Source organism: Rhinatrema bivittatum, chromosome 16, assembly GCF_901001135.1.
Source record: "Rhinatrema bivittatum chromosome 16, aRhiBiv1.1, whole genome shotgun sequence".
Lineage (NCBI taxonomy): Eukaryota > Metazoa > Chordata > Amphibia > Gymnophiona > Rhinatrematidae > Rhinatrema > Rhinatrema bivittatum.
The window spans coordinates 26,291,462-26,304,869 of NC_042630.1; the positions used below are offsets into that span (position 1 = coordinate 26,291,462).

Consider the following 13,408-nt stretch of genomic DNA (forward strand, 5'->3'; position numbering starts at 1 on the left):
CTCCCTCCATCCTTTCCCCTGTCTTGCTTCTATACCAACTGCTGAATGACTGCTCTGCAGTCATTCAGCAAGTTTTTAATTGTTTAGAAGGATGCAAATATTATCTTGGATTTTCCTACTAAAATAATTTAGGAAAGAGAAAAGTCCCGTGAAACAGGGACAATAATCCTATATCCTTCCTTTCTGTCCGCAGGTGAGAAACACACAACAGAAAAATGTCCAACCACCAGAGCGCCAACTTTGCTCCTCTTCCAGGGAAACCCCAGGAGCAATCTAAAGAACAAAAACTAGTACAAGAAAAACCTAAAGAATCAGCTAAAGAACAAGCACCAGTGAAAACCCAGGAGCCAAAGGAACAAGCACCAGTGAAGACTCATGAGACAAAACAAGTACAGCAACAACCAAAAGAACAAGCACCAGTGAAGACTCAGGAGACAAAACATGTTCAAGAAAAACCAAAGGAACAAGCACCAGTGAAGACTCAGGAGACAAAACAAGTACAACAACAACCAAAAGAACAAGCACCAGTGAAGACTCAGGAGACAAAGGAACAAGCACCAGTGAAGACTCAGGAGACAAAACAAGTACAGCAACAACCAAAAGAACAAGCACCAGTGAAGACTCAGGAGACAAAACAAGTACAACAACAACCAAAAGAACAAGCACCAGTGAAGACTCAGGAGACAAAACAAGTACACCACCAACCAAAAGAACAAGCACCAGTGAAGACTCAGGAGACGAAGGAACAAGCACCAGTGAAGACTCAGGAGACAAAACAAGTGCAAGAAAAACCAAAGGAACAAGCACCAGTGAAAACTCAGGAGACAAAGGAACAAGCATCAGTGAAGGCTCAGGAGACAAAACAAGTGCAACAACAACCAAAGGAACAAGCACCAGTGAAGACTCAGGAGACAAAGGAACAAGCACCAGTGAAGGCTCAGGAGACAAAACAAGTGCAACAACAACCAAAGGAACAAGCACCAGTGAAGACTCAGGAGACAAAGGAACAAGCACCAGTGAAGGCTCAGGAGACAAAACAAGTGCAACAACAACCAAAGGAACAAGCACCAGTGAAGACTCAGGAGACAAAACAAGTACAACAACAAGCAAAAGAGCAAGTACCAGTGAAGACTCAGGAGACAAAGGAACAAGCACCAGTGAAGACTCAGGAGACAAAACAAGTACAACAACAACCAAAGGTACAAGCACCAGTGAAGACACAGGAGACAAAGGAACAAGCACCAGTGAAGGCTCAGGAGACAAAACAAGTGCAACAACAACCAAAGGAACAAGCACCAGTGAAGACTCAGGAGACAAAGGAACAAGCACCAGTGAAGACTCAGGAGACAAAACAAGTACAGCAACAACCAAAAGAACAAGCACCAGTGAAGACTCAGGAGACAAAACAAGTACAACAACAACCAAAAGAACAGGCACCAGTGAAGATTCAGGAGACAAAACAAGTACAACAATCACCAAAAGAACAAACACCAGTGAAGACTCAGGAGACAAAGGAACAAGCACCAGTGAAGACTCAGGAGACGAAGGAACAAGCACCAGTGAAGACTCAGGAGACAAAGGAACAAGCACCAGTGAAGGCACAGGAGACAAAACAAGTGCAAGAAAAACCAAAGGAACAAGCACCAGTGAAGACTCAGGAGACAAAACAAGTGCAAGAAAAACCAAAGGAACAAGCACCAGTGAAGACTCAGGAGACAAAGGAACAAGCACCAGTGAAGGCTCAGGAGACAAAACAAGTGCAACAACAACCAAAGGAACAAGCACCAGTGAAGACTCAGGAGACAAAGGAACAAGCACCAGTGAAGGCTCAGGATACAAAACAAGTGCAACAACAACCAAAGGAACAAGCACCAGTGAAGACTCAGGAGACAAAGCAAGTACAACAACAAGCAAAAGAGCAAGTACCAGTGAAGACTCAGGAGACAAAGGAACAAGCACAAGTGAAGACTCAGGAGACAAAACAAGTACAACAACAACCAAAGGAACAAGCACCAGTGAAGACTCATGAGACAAAGGAACAAGCACCAGTGAAGGCTCAGGAGACAAAACAAGTGCAACAACAACCAAAGGAACAAGCACCAGTGAAGACTCAGGAGACAAAGGAACAAGCACCAGTGAAGGCTCAGGAGACAAAACAAGTGCAACAACCACCAAAGGAACAAGCACCAGTGAAGACTCAGGAGACAAAGGAACAAGCACCAGTGAAGGCTCAGGAGACAAAACAAGTGCAACAACAACCAAAGGAACAAGCACCAGTGAAGACTCAGGAGACAAAACAAGTACAACAACAAGCAAAAGAGCAAGTACCAGTGAAGACTCAGGAGACAAAGGAACAAGCACCAGTGAAGACTCAGGAGACAAAACAAGTACAACAACAACCAAAGGAGCAAGCACCAGTGAAGACTCAGGAGACAAAGAAACAAGCACCAGTGAAGTCTCAGGAGATAAAACAAGTGCAACAACAACCAAAGGAACAAGCACCAGTGAAGACTCAGGATACAAAACAAGTACAACAACAACCAAAAGATCAAGCACCAGTGAAGACTCAGGAGACAAAACAAGTACAACAACAACCAAAGGAACAAGCACCAGTGAAGACTCAGGAGACTAAACAAGTACAACAACCAAAAGAACAAGCACCAGTGAAGACTCAGGAGACAAAACAAGTACAACAACAACCAAAGGAACAAGCACCAGTGAAGTCTCAGGAGACTAAACAAGTACAACAACCAAAAGAACAAGCACCAGTGAAGTCTCAGGAGACAAAACAAGTACAACAACAACCAAAGGAACAAGCACCAGTGAAGACTCAGGAGACAAAGGAACAAGCACCAGTGAAGGCTCAGGAGACAAAACAAGTGCAAGAAAAACCAAAGGAACAAGCACCAGTAAAGACTCAGGAGACAAAACAAGTACAACAACAACCAAAGGAACAAGCACCAGTGAAGGCTCAGGAGACAAAGGAACAAGCACCAGTGAAGACTCAGGAGACAAAACAGGTACAACAACAACCAAAGGAGCAAGCACCAGTGAAAACTCAGGAGATAAAGGAACAAGCACCAGTGAAGACTCAGGAGACAAAACAAGTGCAACATCAACCAAAAGAACAAGCACCAGTGAAGGCTCAGGAGACAAAACAAGTACAACAACAACCAAAGGAACAAGCACCAGTGAAGACTCAGGAGACAAAACAGGTACAACAACAACCAAAGGAGCAAGCACCAGTGAAGACTCAGGAGACAAAGGAACAAGCACCAGTGAAGACTCAGGAGACAAAACAAGTGCAACATCAACCAAAAGAACAAGCACCAGTGAAGGCTCAGGAGACAAAACAAGTACAACAACAACCAAAAGAACAAGCACCAGTGAAGACTCAGGAGACCAAACAAGTACAACATCAACCAAAAGAACAAGCACCAGTGAAGGCTCAGGAGACAAAACAAGTACAACAACAACAACCAAAGGAACAAGCACCAGTGAAGACTCAGGAGACAAAACAAGTGCAAGAAAAACCAAAGGAGCAAGCACCAGTGAAGACTCAGGAGATAAAACAAGTACAACAACAACCAAAGGAACAAGCACCAGTAAAGACTCAGGAGACAAAACAAGTACAACAACAACCAAAGGAACAAGCACCAGTGAAGACTCAGGAGACCAAGCAAGTACACCAACAACCAAAGGAACAAGCACCAGTGAAGACTCAGGAGACAAAACAAGTGCAACAACAACCAAAGGAACAAGCACCAGTGAAGACTCAGGAGACAAAACAAGTACAACAACAACCAAAGGAACAAGCACCAGTGAAAACTCAAGAGACAAAACAAGTGCAAGAAAAACCAAAAGAACAAGCACCAGTGAAGACTCAGGAGACAAAGGAACAAGTGCCAGTGAAGTCTCAAGAGACCAAACAAGTGCAAGAAAAACCAAAGGAACAAGCACCAGTGAAGTCTCAGGAGACAAAACAAGTACAACAACAACAACCAAAGGAACAAGCACCAGTGAAGACTCAGGAGACAAAACAAGTACAACAACAACCAAAGGAGCAAGCACCAGTGAAGACTCAGGAGACAAAGGAACAAGCACCAGTGAAGACTCAGGAGACAAAACAAGTGCAACATCAACCAAAAGAACAAGCACCAGTGAAGGCTCAGGAGATAAAACAAGTACAACAACAACAACCAAAGGAACAAGCACCAGTGAAGGCTCAGGAGACAAAACAAGTACAACAACAACCAAAAGAACAAGCACCAGTGAAGACTCAGGAGACCAAACAAGTACAACATCAACCAAAAGAACAAGCACCAGTGAAGGCTCAGGAGACAAAACAAGTACAACAACAACAACAACCAAAGGAACAAGCACCAGTGAAGACTCAGGAGACAAAACAAGTGCAAGAAAAACCAAAGGAGCAAGCACCAGTGAAGACTCAGGAGACAAAACACGTGCAAGAAAAACCAAAGGAGCAAGCACCAGTGAAGACTCAGGAGACAAAACAAGTACAACAACAACCAAAGGAACAAGCACCAGTAAAGACTCAGGAGACAAAACAAGTACAACAACAACCAAAGGAACAAGCACCAGTGAAGACTCAGGAGACCAAACAAGTACAACAACAACCAAAGGAACAAGCACCAGTGAAGACTCAAGAGACAAAACAAGTGCAAGAAAAACCAAAAGAACAAGCACCAGTGAAGGCTCAGGAGACAAAACAAGTACAACAACAACAACCAAAGGAACAAGCACCAGTGAAGACTCAGGAGACAAAACACGTGCAAGAAAAACCAAAGGAGCAAGCACCAGTAAAGTCTCAGGAGACAAAACAAGTACAACAACAACAACCAAAGGAACAAGCACCAGTGAAGACTCAGGAGACAAAACAAGTACAACAACAACAACCAAAGGAACAAGCACCAGTGAAGACTCAGGAGACAAAACAAGTACAACAACAACCAAAGGAACAAGCACCAGTGAAGACTCAGGAGACAAAACAAGTACAACAACAACCAAAGGAACAAGCACCAGTGAAGACTCAGGAGACAAAGGAACAAGCACCAGTGAAGTCTCAAGAGACCAAACAAGTGCAAGAAAAACCAAAGGAACAAGCACCAGTGAAGGCTCAGGAGACAAAACAAGTACAACAACAACCAAAAGAACAAGCACCAGTGAAAGCTCAGGAGACAAAACAAGTACAACAACAACCAAAGGAACAAGCACCAGTGAAGACTCAGGAGACAAAACAAGTACAACAACAACCAAAGGAACAAGCACCAGTGAAGGCTCAGGAGGCAAAACAAGTACAACAACAACAACCAAAGGAACAAGCACCAGTGAAGACTCAGGAGACAAAACAAGTACAACAACAACCAAAGGAACAAGCACCAGTGAAGGCTCAGGAGACAAAACAAGTACAACAACAACCAAAAGAACAAGCACCAGTGAAAGCTCAGGAGACAAAACAAGTACAACAACAACCAAAGGAACAAGCACCAGTGAAGACTCAGGAGACAAAACAAGTACAACAACAACCAAAGGAACAAGCACCAGTGAAGGCTCAGGAGGCAAAACAAGTACAACAACAACAACAACCAAAGGAACAAGCCCCTGTGAAGTCTCAGGAGACAAAACAAGTACAACAACAACCAAAGGAACAAGCACCAGTGAAGGCTCAGGAGACAAAACAAGTACAACAACAACAACCAAAGGAACAAGCACCAGTGAAGGCTCAGGAGACAAAACAAGTTCAAGAAAAACCAAAGGAGCCAGCTAAAGAACCAGCAGCAAAAAAGTTATTTTAGAGACCAATACCAGTTCAAGAAAAACCAAAGGCACCAGCACCACCAAAGCTTCATTCAACTTCCAACAAACCTGCTCCCTTTCCAGTTATTTCAAAGAAACCATCTAAAGAACTAAAACCAGTAGAAAAAAACAACAGGACCATCTAAGGAAACAAACACAATACCAGCAAAGCCCAAGGAGTCCCAGCCAGACTCAGGATTATGTGGTCTGTATCTCAGAAATCTTTCTGTTTGTGGTAACACAAAACCCCTCAAATGCACCCATGCCCATTTCTTTACTTATTATTCTTACTAATGTCAGTAAAGCTTCTGACACTCCAGGCTGCTCCCAAGATCCCTCCCCAGCTTCCCACTCTACCTTCAGTGTCTGCATCATCACCTGCTCACCTCAGTCCTAGCAGGGCAGCTTGGGTGATGTCATCCTAGGATCAACCAATCCACAACAGTGAACTGTGAGCTCATGCATGCAAGTACTTCAGATCTGAGCAAATCTCAACAGCTCATTGAGAGGAGCTGAACATAGGTTGTGGAGAGGAAGGGAAACCCCAAAGCTTTCCTGTCTTCCCCAGGCTCTCTTGTATGATTCACTCTACTTCAGGTCATTAGTACTGAATGTACCCTGAGAACAAAGCTCTCCTGCAGCTCTGCTGCCTCTCCACGGCTGCATATGCAATAAGCACAGAAAAGCACTTTATCACAAATGCCTTGCATGCTGTGCTCATAGATATCCTAAACGCCTCTATGCAATGTGGTTTAATGAATTCCAAATGTAACATCCCGGTGATGCAATGGCTGCCTCTGTTCCACCCTCAGCTTCAGAGGAAAAACCTGCTTCTGTAAATCATTAACAATAAAAAAATGGAAAAGACTTTTCTAGACTTGGTTTTGTATGGTTTTCTCTGTGACCCGCTGTCTGCCTTGAGCTTTCTTCTGCTATTAACACAGAGGTTCATTTATCAATTCATTTGCTATAATGTTTTTTGTACATCAAGGGTTTCAGCATGAAATCATGCCCCGTGTCATGAACTCCTGCAGGAGTCAGCACAACATCTAGAAATTCACCTTACATACAGGGGGAAATGAATGGGTCTCTTGCAGGAAGTCCTAAATACCTGCATTAGAGACAGGGAAGTCACACTTTCTCCTATTCTGTAAGACCCTGTAGGAACTCCCCGAGATATGTATTAGATAGAGGGGAGTTACACTGCCTCCTGCACTGTACAGTCCTGCAAGTTATCCCATTAGATGCAGGGGAGATGCACTGAATCCCTGCATTTGGAGGTAGAAACATAGAAAATGCTGGCAGATAAGGAACCTAAAGCCCATCCTTACTTCCATTACAATCCCTTCCCCCTTCTTCAAAGACCTCCCATTGCTTGTATTTGGACACTCTTCTTCTCTCCACAGCCATCACAGCGCCCTCTCTGTAAAGAAATATTTCCTTAGATTAGTCCCGAGTCTGCCCCCTTTTACCCTCATCCCATGGCCTCTTGCTCCAGATCCTCCTTTCTCATGAAAGAGGCTGGCCTCCTGGGCATGTATGCCTTGGAGGCCTAACCCGCCTTTTCTCTAGGGTGTATATGTTTAGACCTTTAAGTCTTTCCCCATATGCTTCGGTATTCAGTCACCTTGATTGCTTTTAAAGACAGGGGACAGGTCTTGAAGATACGGATGCCAGAATTGTGCACAGTACTGTAAACGAGGTCTCACCAATAACTTATAGAGAGGCAGTATTGTCTCCTTTTTCACCACTGGCTATTCCTCTCCCTATGTAGCCAAGCATCCTTCCAGCTTTTGTTGTTGTTTGGCTGCTTTAAGATCATCAAATACAATCACTGCCAGATCCTGCTCTTGTTCTGTGCACAACAGAACTTCATACCTATACTGTACTGGTCCCAGGGGCGGGTTGGCCTATCGGGGGGGGGGGGGGGGAATCGGGCATCCCCCCGGTGGGCTGGTCGCTCTAGTCACGTGGTCTACCGAGCGCAGCTGTGACAGAGCCACGCTCGGCAGGCCACGTGGCATCTCCTGGGCCGGCCGGGGCGGTGAATACCCCGGGCCGGTCGTCATCGGGAATCCGCCCCCTACTGGGCCCTTAGGTTTTTGCAATCCAAATGCATGAGCCTTCATTTTTACCTTTACATCTTAGCTACCAAACTCTAGGCCCGTTCCTCAAGCTTCACCAGATCCCTCCTCCTGTTTTCCACATCTTCCTGTCTAACCTGTTGAAGATTTTGGTATATAATCTGCAACAAGACAAATCCTTCTGCAATATGGGTACGAAAAAGCTAAATGGATCCAGACTGACCTGGATCACTCTCTGAAGCGCACCATCAGTAACGCCGCTTTCCTCAGAGTGAACTCCATCTACCACTACCCTCTGTTGCCTCCCAGTCGGCCAGTTTCTCTCTCAGTCAGTCACTTTAGGGTCCATACCAAGGGCGCTCAGTTTATTTCTCCTATGCAGAACCGGGTCAGAGGCCTTACTGAAATCCCAGTAAACTACATACAGCACACTTCCCTGATTCAAAGAAGTTAATCAGATTCATCTGACAAGTCCGACCTCTGGTAAAACCGTGCCGCCACGGATCTTGCAAGCCGCTGGATTCCAAAAATTGCACTTTCCTCTGTTTTAGCAGCGATTCCACTAATTTGCTCACCACAGAGGTCGAACTGACTGGTCTATGGCTCCCAACATCCTTCTGAGGGAGTGCTGGGAATTATAATTGGACTGATGGGGGGCCTATGGTCTTTTTCTGCCGTCATGTTTCTATATGTCTGGAAATCGTTTGAGTTCTATCTCACTGGAAGCCCCTTCCTCAGTGAACAGAAACATTTGCTAAGCGATTCCCCTTTCCCCTGATCAGCCTCGCCGCATTCCTCTCCTTCACCTCCGTATCACTGGCATCGCTGCTTTTCTGCCTTTGCACTTCTCAAGGAGTGTGGCAGGAGGTGGTAGGGGGTGGGGAGAGGTGCCGTGCCCCCCTGGCATCAGGCTGTGGGAGTGTGCTGCCTGGCCCTAGTGTCACTACCACTAATCCATGCTCCAGCTGCTCAGAGCGTGTGGGGAATCTGACCCCCTTCTCTCTCCTTCCCTGCAGGCTGCCTGGGAGAAAGAGGCTGAATCCCGGAGCAGGACCCTGCTCTGTCCAGGCCAAACTCATTCCTGCGGTGAGGGATTACAAAGCAGGGTGGCTATTTAGCCTGTTCCAGCCTCATCCCTGCTACCTTCCCTCCCTATTCCCTGTGTGCTGCCGGGGAGGGGAGAGGCTGGAGAAGAAAACAGAGGACTGTCCTCGGCTGAGTAACATTCTTGCACCAGCTCTGGCTGTGTGCCCATGCCTAGCCAGGGGGAGGATAGATGGAAGAGTGCTGGGGGTAATGTAGAAGAGATTGAATGTGTGTGTGTACGAGTGAGAGGGGAAAGTTGTGGATCTTCGAATGCCTAAGTGACACTGCTCCCTCTTCCCATGCAGCCTTTAGTGCGGCTTGCGCGGGCCTATACTTCTCTGCCGAGCCCTCCTCTGCCATTGTGTCTCCCTTCCCCTACATTCCCCCAGTGCCTTTCACGCTGCAGCTGTAACTTTCAGCCATGCCACTGTTTCCCCCTTCAGCAGCTGGCCAAAAACAGGACCTTCTTCCCCTGGATGGTTCTCACTTGCCACTACCACCCAGTAGACACGCTGTGTGGCTGCATGGCCCCCATTCATCAATAAACCCCCTTTACATGAGAGGGCGGGCAGTGTGAGCTATGGAGGCCCCAATGAGATGCAAAGGCCGAGGGAAAAATGGAAAAGTCCAGATACAAATGTTTCCCCCACCCCTTCCAAAAAGCCAGAAGTGGCACTCTCCTAAAAGTTCCCTTTTGTATTTGTATTATAATTTTTTTGTGACTTTAAGTATTGCTATGAGGAAGACGGGGGAGAGGCAGGAACAAATGGAAGCACTGGCCCTCAGACTTTCCTGACTCCTTTCCCATTTCCTTTTCCAGCTATTGTCGCCTGTCTTCCTCTTTTTGCCTTCTCTTGTACTTTATAAACGCCAACCTTTCAACTGCTTCTTTAGAAAACTTCAGCAGCCGCTTTTTCCTTTTGTCTATTTTTCTAACAAAGAGGCTCCATTTGCTTTGATGCCAGCTGTTGTCCGCCTCTTTGTGACCTCTTTATTCCTTTCTCTCCTCAGTCCTTTGTTTTGGGAACTTCTGAATGCTGGAGGAGACAGCGCGGGGAGCTCACCTGCAGGATGAGATGGCAGAGGTTGAGGAGGATGAAAGTGTGGTCCAACATCGCCATCTTGTGGCAGAAGAAAAGACGTGACTCCAAAGTGCCACGCCTCCACCTAACCCCTGCCAAAAGTGTGAGAACTGATTCTCATGACTGCACAGCGCCACACCAGATGGGTGTGGCACTGTACAGAGACAGAGATGCTGTTCCCTGCTGAACTCGGGCAGGCTGGATGGGCCTTGCAAGCTTTGTCGGCCATCGGATTCTGTCTTTCTGTGATTTCAGCAGGGTTTTGGATGTGCTCAGAGACAGAATAATAATGTTATTCAGAGTGATAGGAAATGAGGAGGGAGTAAAGCGGCTTCAGGGTCGGGGGGGATAATCAAGACATTCTGTTTTGGCCATGATCATTTTAAGGTGATGGTAGGCACACACAAGCAGATAACAGGAGACTTGTTCTACTGAAGTTAATGTGGAGCAAAGGGAAGCTCAGGAAAAGTTCCTATTATGGGGGCATGTGCTGTAATTGTTACACCGGAGGTGGACCCTTGGGCCGAGGTGAGGTTGACGCAACCTGTAGGAAGGGTCCTTCGGATCCCCGCCGTTGGCAGGCAAAGAGGGCTGATGGACAGAGGCCGGCTGGCACTTCACCAGCCCTCGTTCCTCACGGGTTGAGCCTTTGGGTGCAGGGGCTGGCTGGACTTAGGAGGGCCTCCGTATGTCGCCGTCGATGGAGGGATCGAGGTCAGCCCAGAGACAGCAGCAGAGGGATGGTACAGTCTTGTACTGGACGAGGTAGCGTCCCGGAGACCCGGACGCCAAAGGAACAAAGTCAGACAGGGGGCGTCCGAGCAAGAGCAGGCCAAAGCCTGAATAGGCCAAGTCCAGGACGTAGGCTGAAGAGGCGTCATAGAGCAAGCTTGAGTCAGGGCTGGCAGCAATCTGGAAATAGTGGCAAGCAAGGCTGAGGTCTGAACGCAGAGATAGTCAAACGTAGTCAGGCAAAGCAGAGGTCCGGGTCTGGGGAGAGGCAATGGAGTAGTCAGGCAATGCAGAGGTCTCTGTCTGGAGAGAGGCAACGGAGTAGTCAAGCGATGGAGAGGTCTGGGTCTGGAGAGAGGCAACGGAGTAGTCAGGCAATGCAGAGGTCTCTGTCTGGAGAGAGGCAACGGAGTAGTCAGGCAAAGCAGAGGTCTGGGTCTGGAGAGAGGCAATGGAGTAGTCAAGCGATGGAGAGGTCTGGGTCTGGAGAGAGGCAAAGGAGTAGTCAGGCAATGCAGAGGTCTCTGTCTGGAGAGAGGCAACGGAGTAGTCAGGCGATGCAGAGGTCTCTGTCTGGAGAGAGGCAACGGAGTAGTCAGGCGATGCAGAGGTCTCTGTCTGGAGAGAGGCAACGGAGTAGTCAGGCGATGCAGAGGTCTCTGTCTGGAGAGAGGCAACGGAGTAGTCAGGCGGTGCGGAGGTCTCTTAGAGCTTTCCCTGGAACCAGATACTCGCTCCTCGAGGGCCTATCCTTTCCAGCTCCTGAGCTCCCTGAGACCAATATGTGAGTGTTGTCATCTAGTTCTGTTCATGAACTCTGCATACCCTGCCTACTCATTGTCTACAGTTTCTCAACAGCTCAGCCTTCCAGGGATCGCTGCTACAGTATCTGAGGGTCTTCAGCCCTACCGGCACTTCAGCTCACTACTGCCACCTCTGGTGGTTTCAAGACCTGTTTAATAAAAGAACTAGTGTGTGTCTGTCTCCATACTCTAAGCCTAGCCAGTGGTCCCTCTCAGGATCTTTCCCCGGGGGCGTAGTCATCTGCCACCGGCCCAAGGATCCACTTACTACTATCTCTGGCAGTCTATTACAACAGATTGCTAAGTCCGCCTACGGAATACATCAGATTGACACTCCTGATTGCTCCTCCCATCAGCATAGGGGATCATGACACTTAGAAAATAGCCACTGCTATTACAAGCAACAGTAGCATGGGATAGACTTAGTTTTTGGGTACTTGCCAGGTTCTTATGGCCTGTATTGGCCACTGTTGGAAACAAGATAAAGGGCTTGATGGACCCTTGGTCTGACCCAGTATGGCATGTTGTTATGTTCTTATGCACACTGTATATCTGTTCCATGTGACAGTCTGCAATATGTGATATGCATGGTACACACTGTGCATCTGTACCGTGTGCCATGTCTGTAGTATGTGATATCTGCATGGTGCACACTGCATGTCTGTTGTGTATGACATGTCTGCAGTATCTGTCGCACTGTACAAGTTACCCCCATGTTTCTCTTAAGGGTAGGAACTGCAGCTCCTTGCAGTTATCCTCAAGCCTTATGCTAATCCATAAAAGAATGTACTGCTAGCAACATTTTTACTGTGTGATGAGCCTTCAATGCTGCTTGACGTGCTTTGCTTATGGACTTGGCCATAGAAGCAGTCCTGTGCTTTTTCCCTTCTGTCTTTGCATCAGTACCCCAGACTGTAAAAGTCAGGGCTCGTGTTGTTGCCTCTGAATCTAATTGCTATTTCCTGCCATCTCCCACCCCTCGTCAAAGCAGTGTTAAAGGTCTGTCTGATTTAATGGTCCGCAGGACGGTCGCACCCAAAACTATGACAACAAATGAGAGGACTTTTGGGATTGATTAATTTTTGTAGACTGTGGATCCCAGCCTATAGTGCTCGATCAAAACCCTTGAGGAGACGTAAAACAGGAATGAAAGGATCCGATCTCATATCATAATGTACTCTATTGGTTATACGTAAGGGCCCCGCCCAAAAGTTAATCTTGTTCCGCTGTTATATGTAAGGGCTCCGCCCAAAAGTTTTTGTTTTTTGTAAACCGATGCGATGTGTCAACGGATGTCGGTATAAAAGAGACCTTAAATAAATAAATAAATATCACTCGCCTAGAGGATCAGGAAATTATTTCTGAATTGGTACCAGCAGTCATGACAGCACCCCTTTTATCATTTTATACAGCAGGCCAACCTGTACGTTTGGTAGTATACCATGGACATTTATTTATTTTATTTATTTAGAAACTTTTATATACCGGCATTAGTGGGTACATCATACCGGTTCACATAATAACTGAAAGTTTGGAAAATACATTTCAACAGGCTGGGCAGCTGTAGCTGCTCAGGGGGAAACCGAGAACCCTCTGGCGTTGTTTAGGAAGCTTTCAGAATTGTGAGAAGTAGGTTGTGCTGCAAAAGCGATGTTTCAGTTGCATCGAAATGATCAAGGTTTATTGGTTAAGGGTAGTAATCCCATGCCTTCTGTTAAGGGGAGTAACTGCTGCTCTGTGCAGGATAACCCCCATGCTTATCAACTTCCCAGACCATAAAAGTTGGGGAGCTCATTGGTTTTTG

At 46.7% G+C, this 13,408-nt stretch overlaps 1 protein-coding gene across 1 annotated transcript; it reads left to right on the forward strand.

Moving 5' to 3' along the window:
* Positions 1–375: 375 nt before the first annotated feature.
* Positions 376–9,399, forward strand: LOC115077479 (probable serine/threonine-protein kinase kinX). The gene is made up of 7 exons (XM_029579769.1): positions 376–394; positions 982–1,199; positions 1,548–1,872; positions 2,188–2,715; positions 3,439–4,160; positions 8,918–8,987; positions 9,293–9,399. The coding sequence occupies exons 1-7, from the start codon at positions 376–378 to the stop codon at positions 9,397–9,399; spliced, it is 1,989 nt and encodes a 662-aa protein (XP_029435629.1).
* The last annotated feature ends 4,009 nt before the right edge of the window (positions 9,400–13,408 follow it).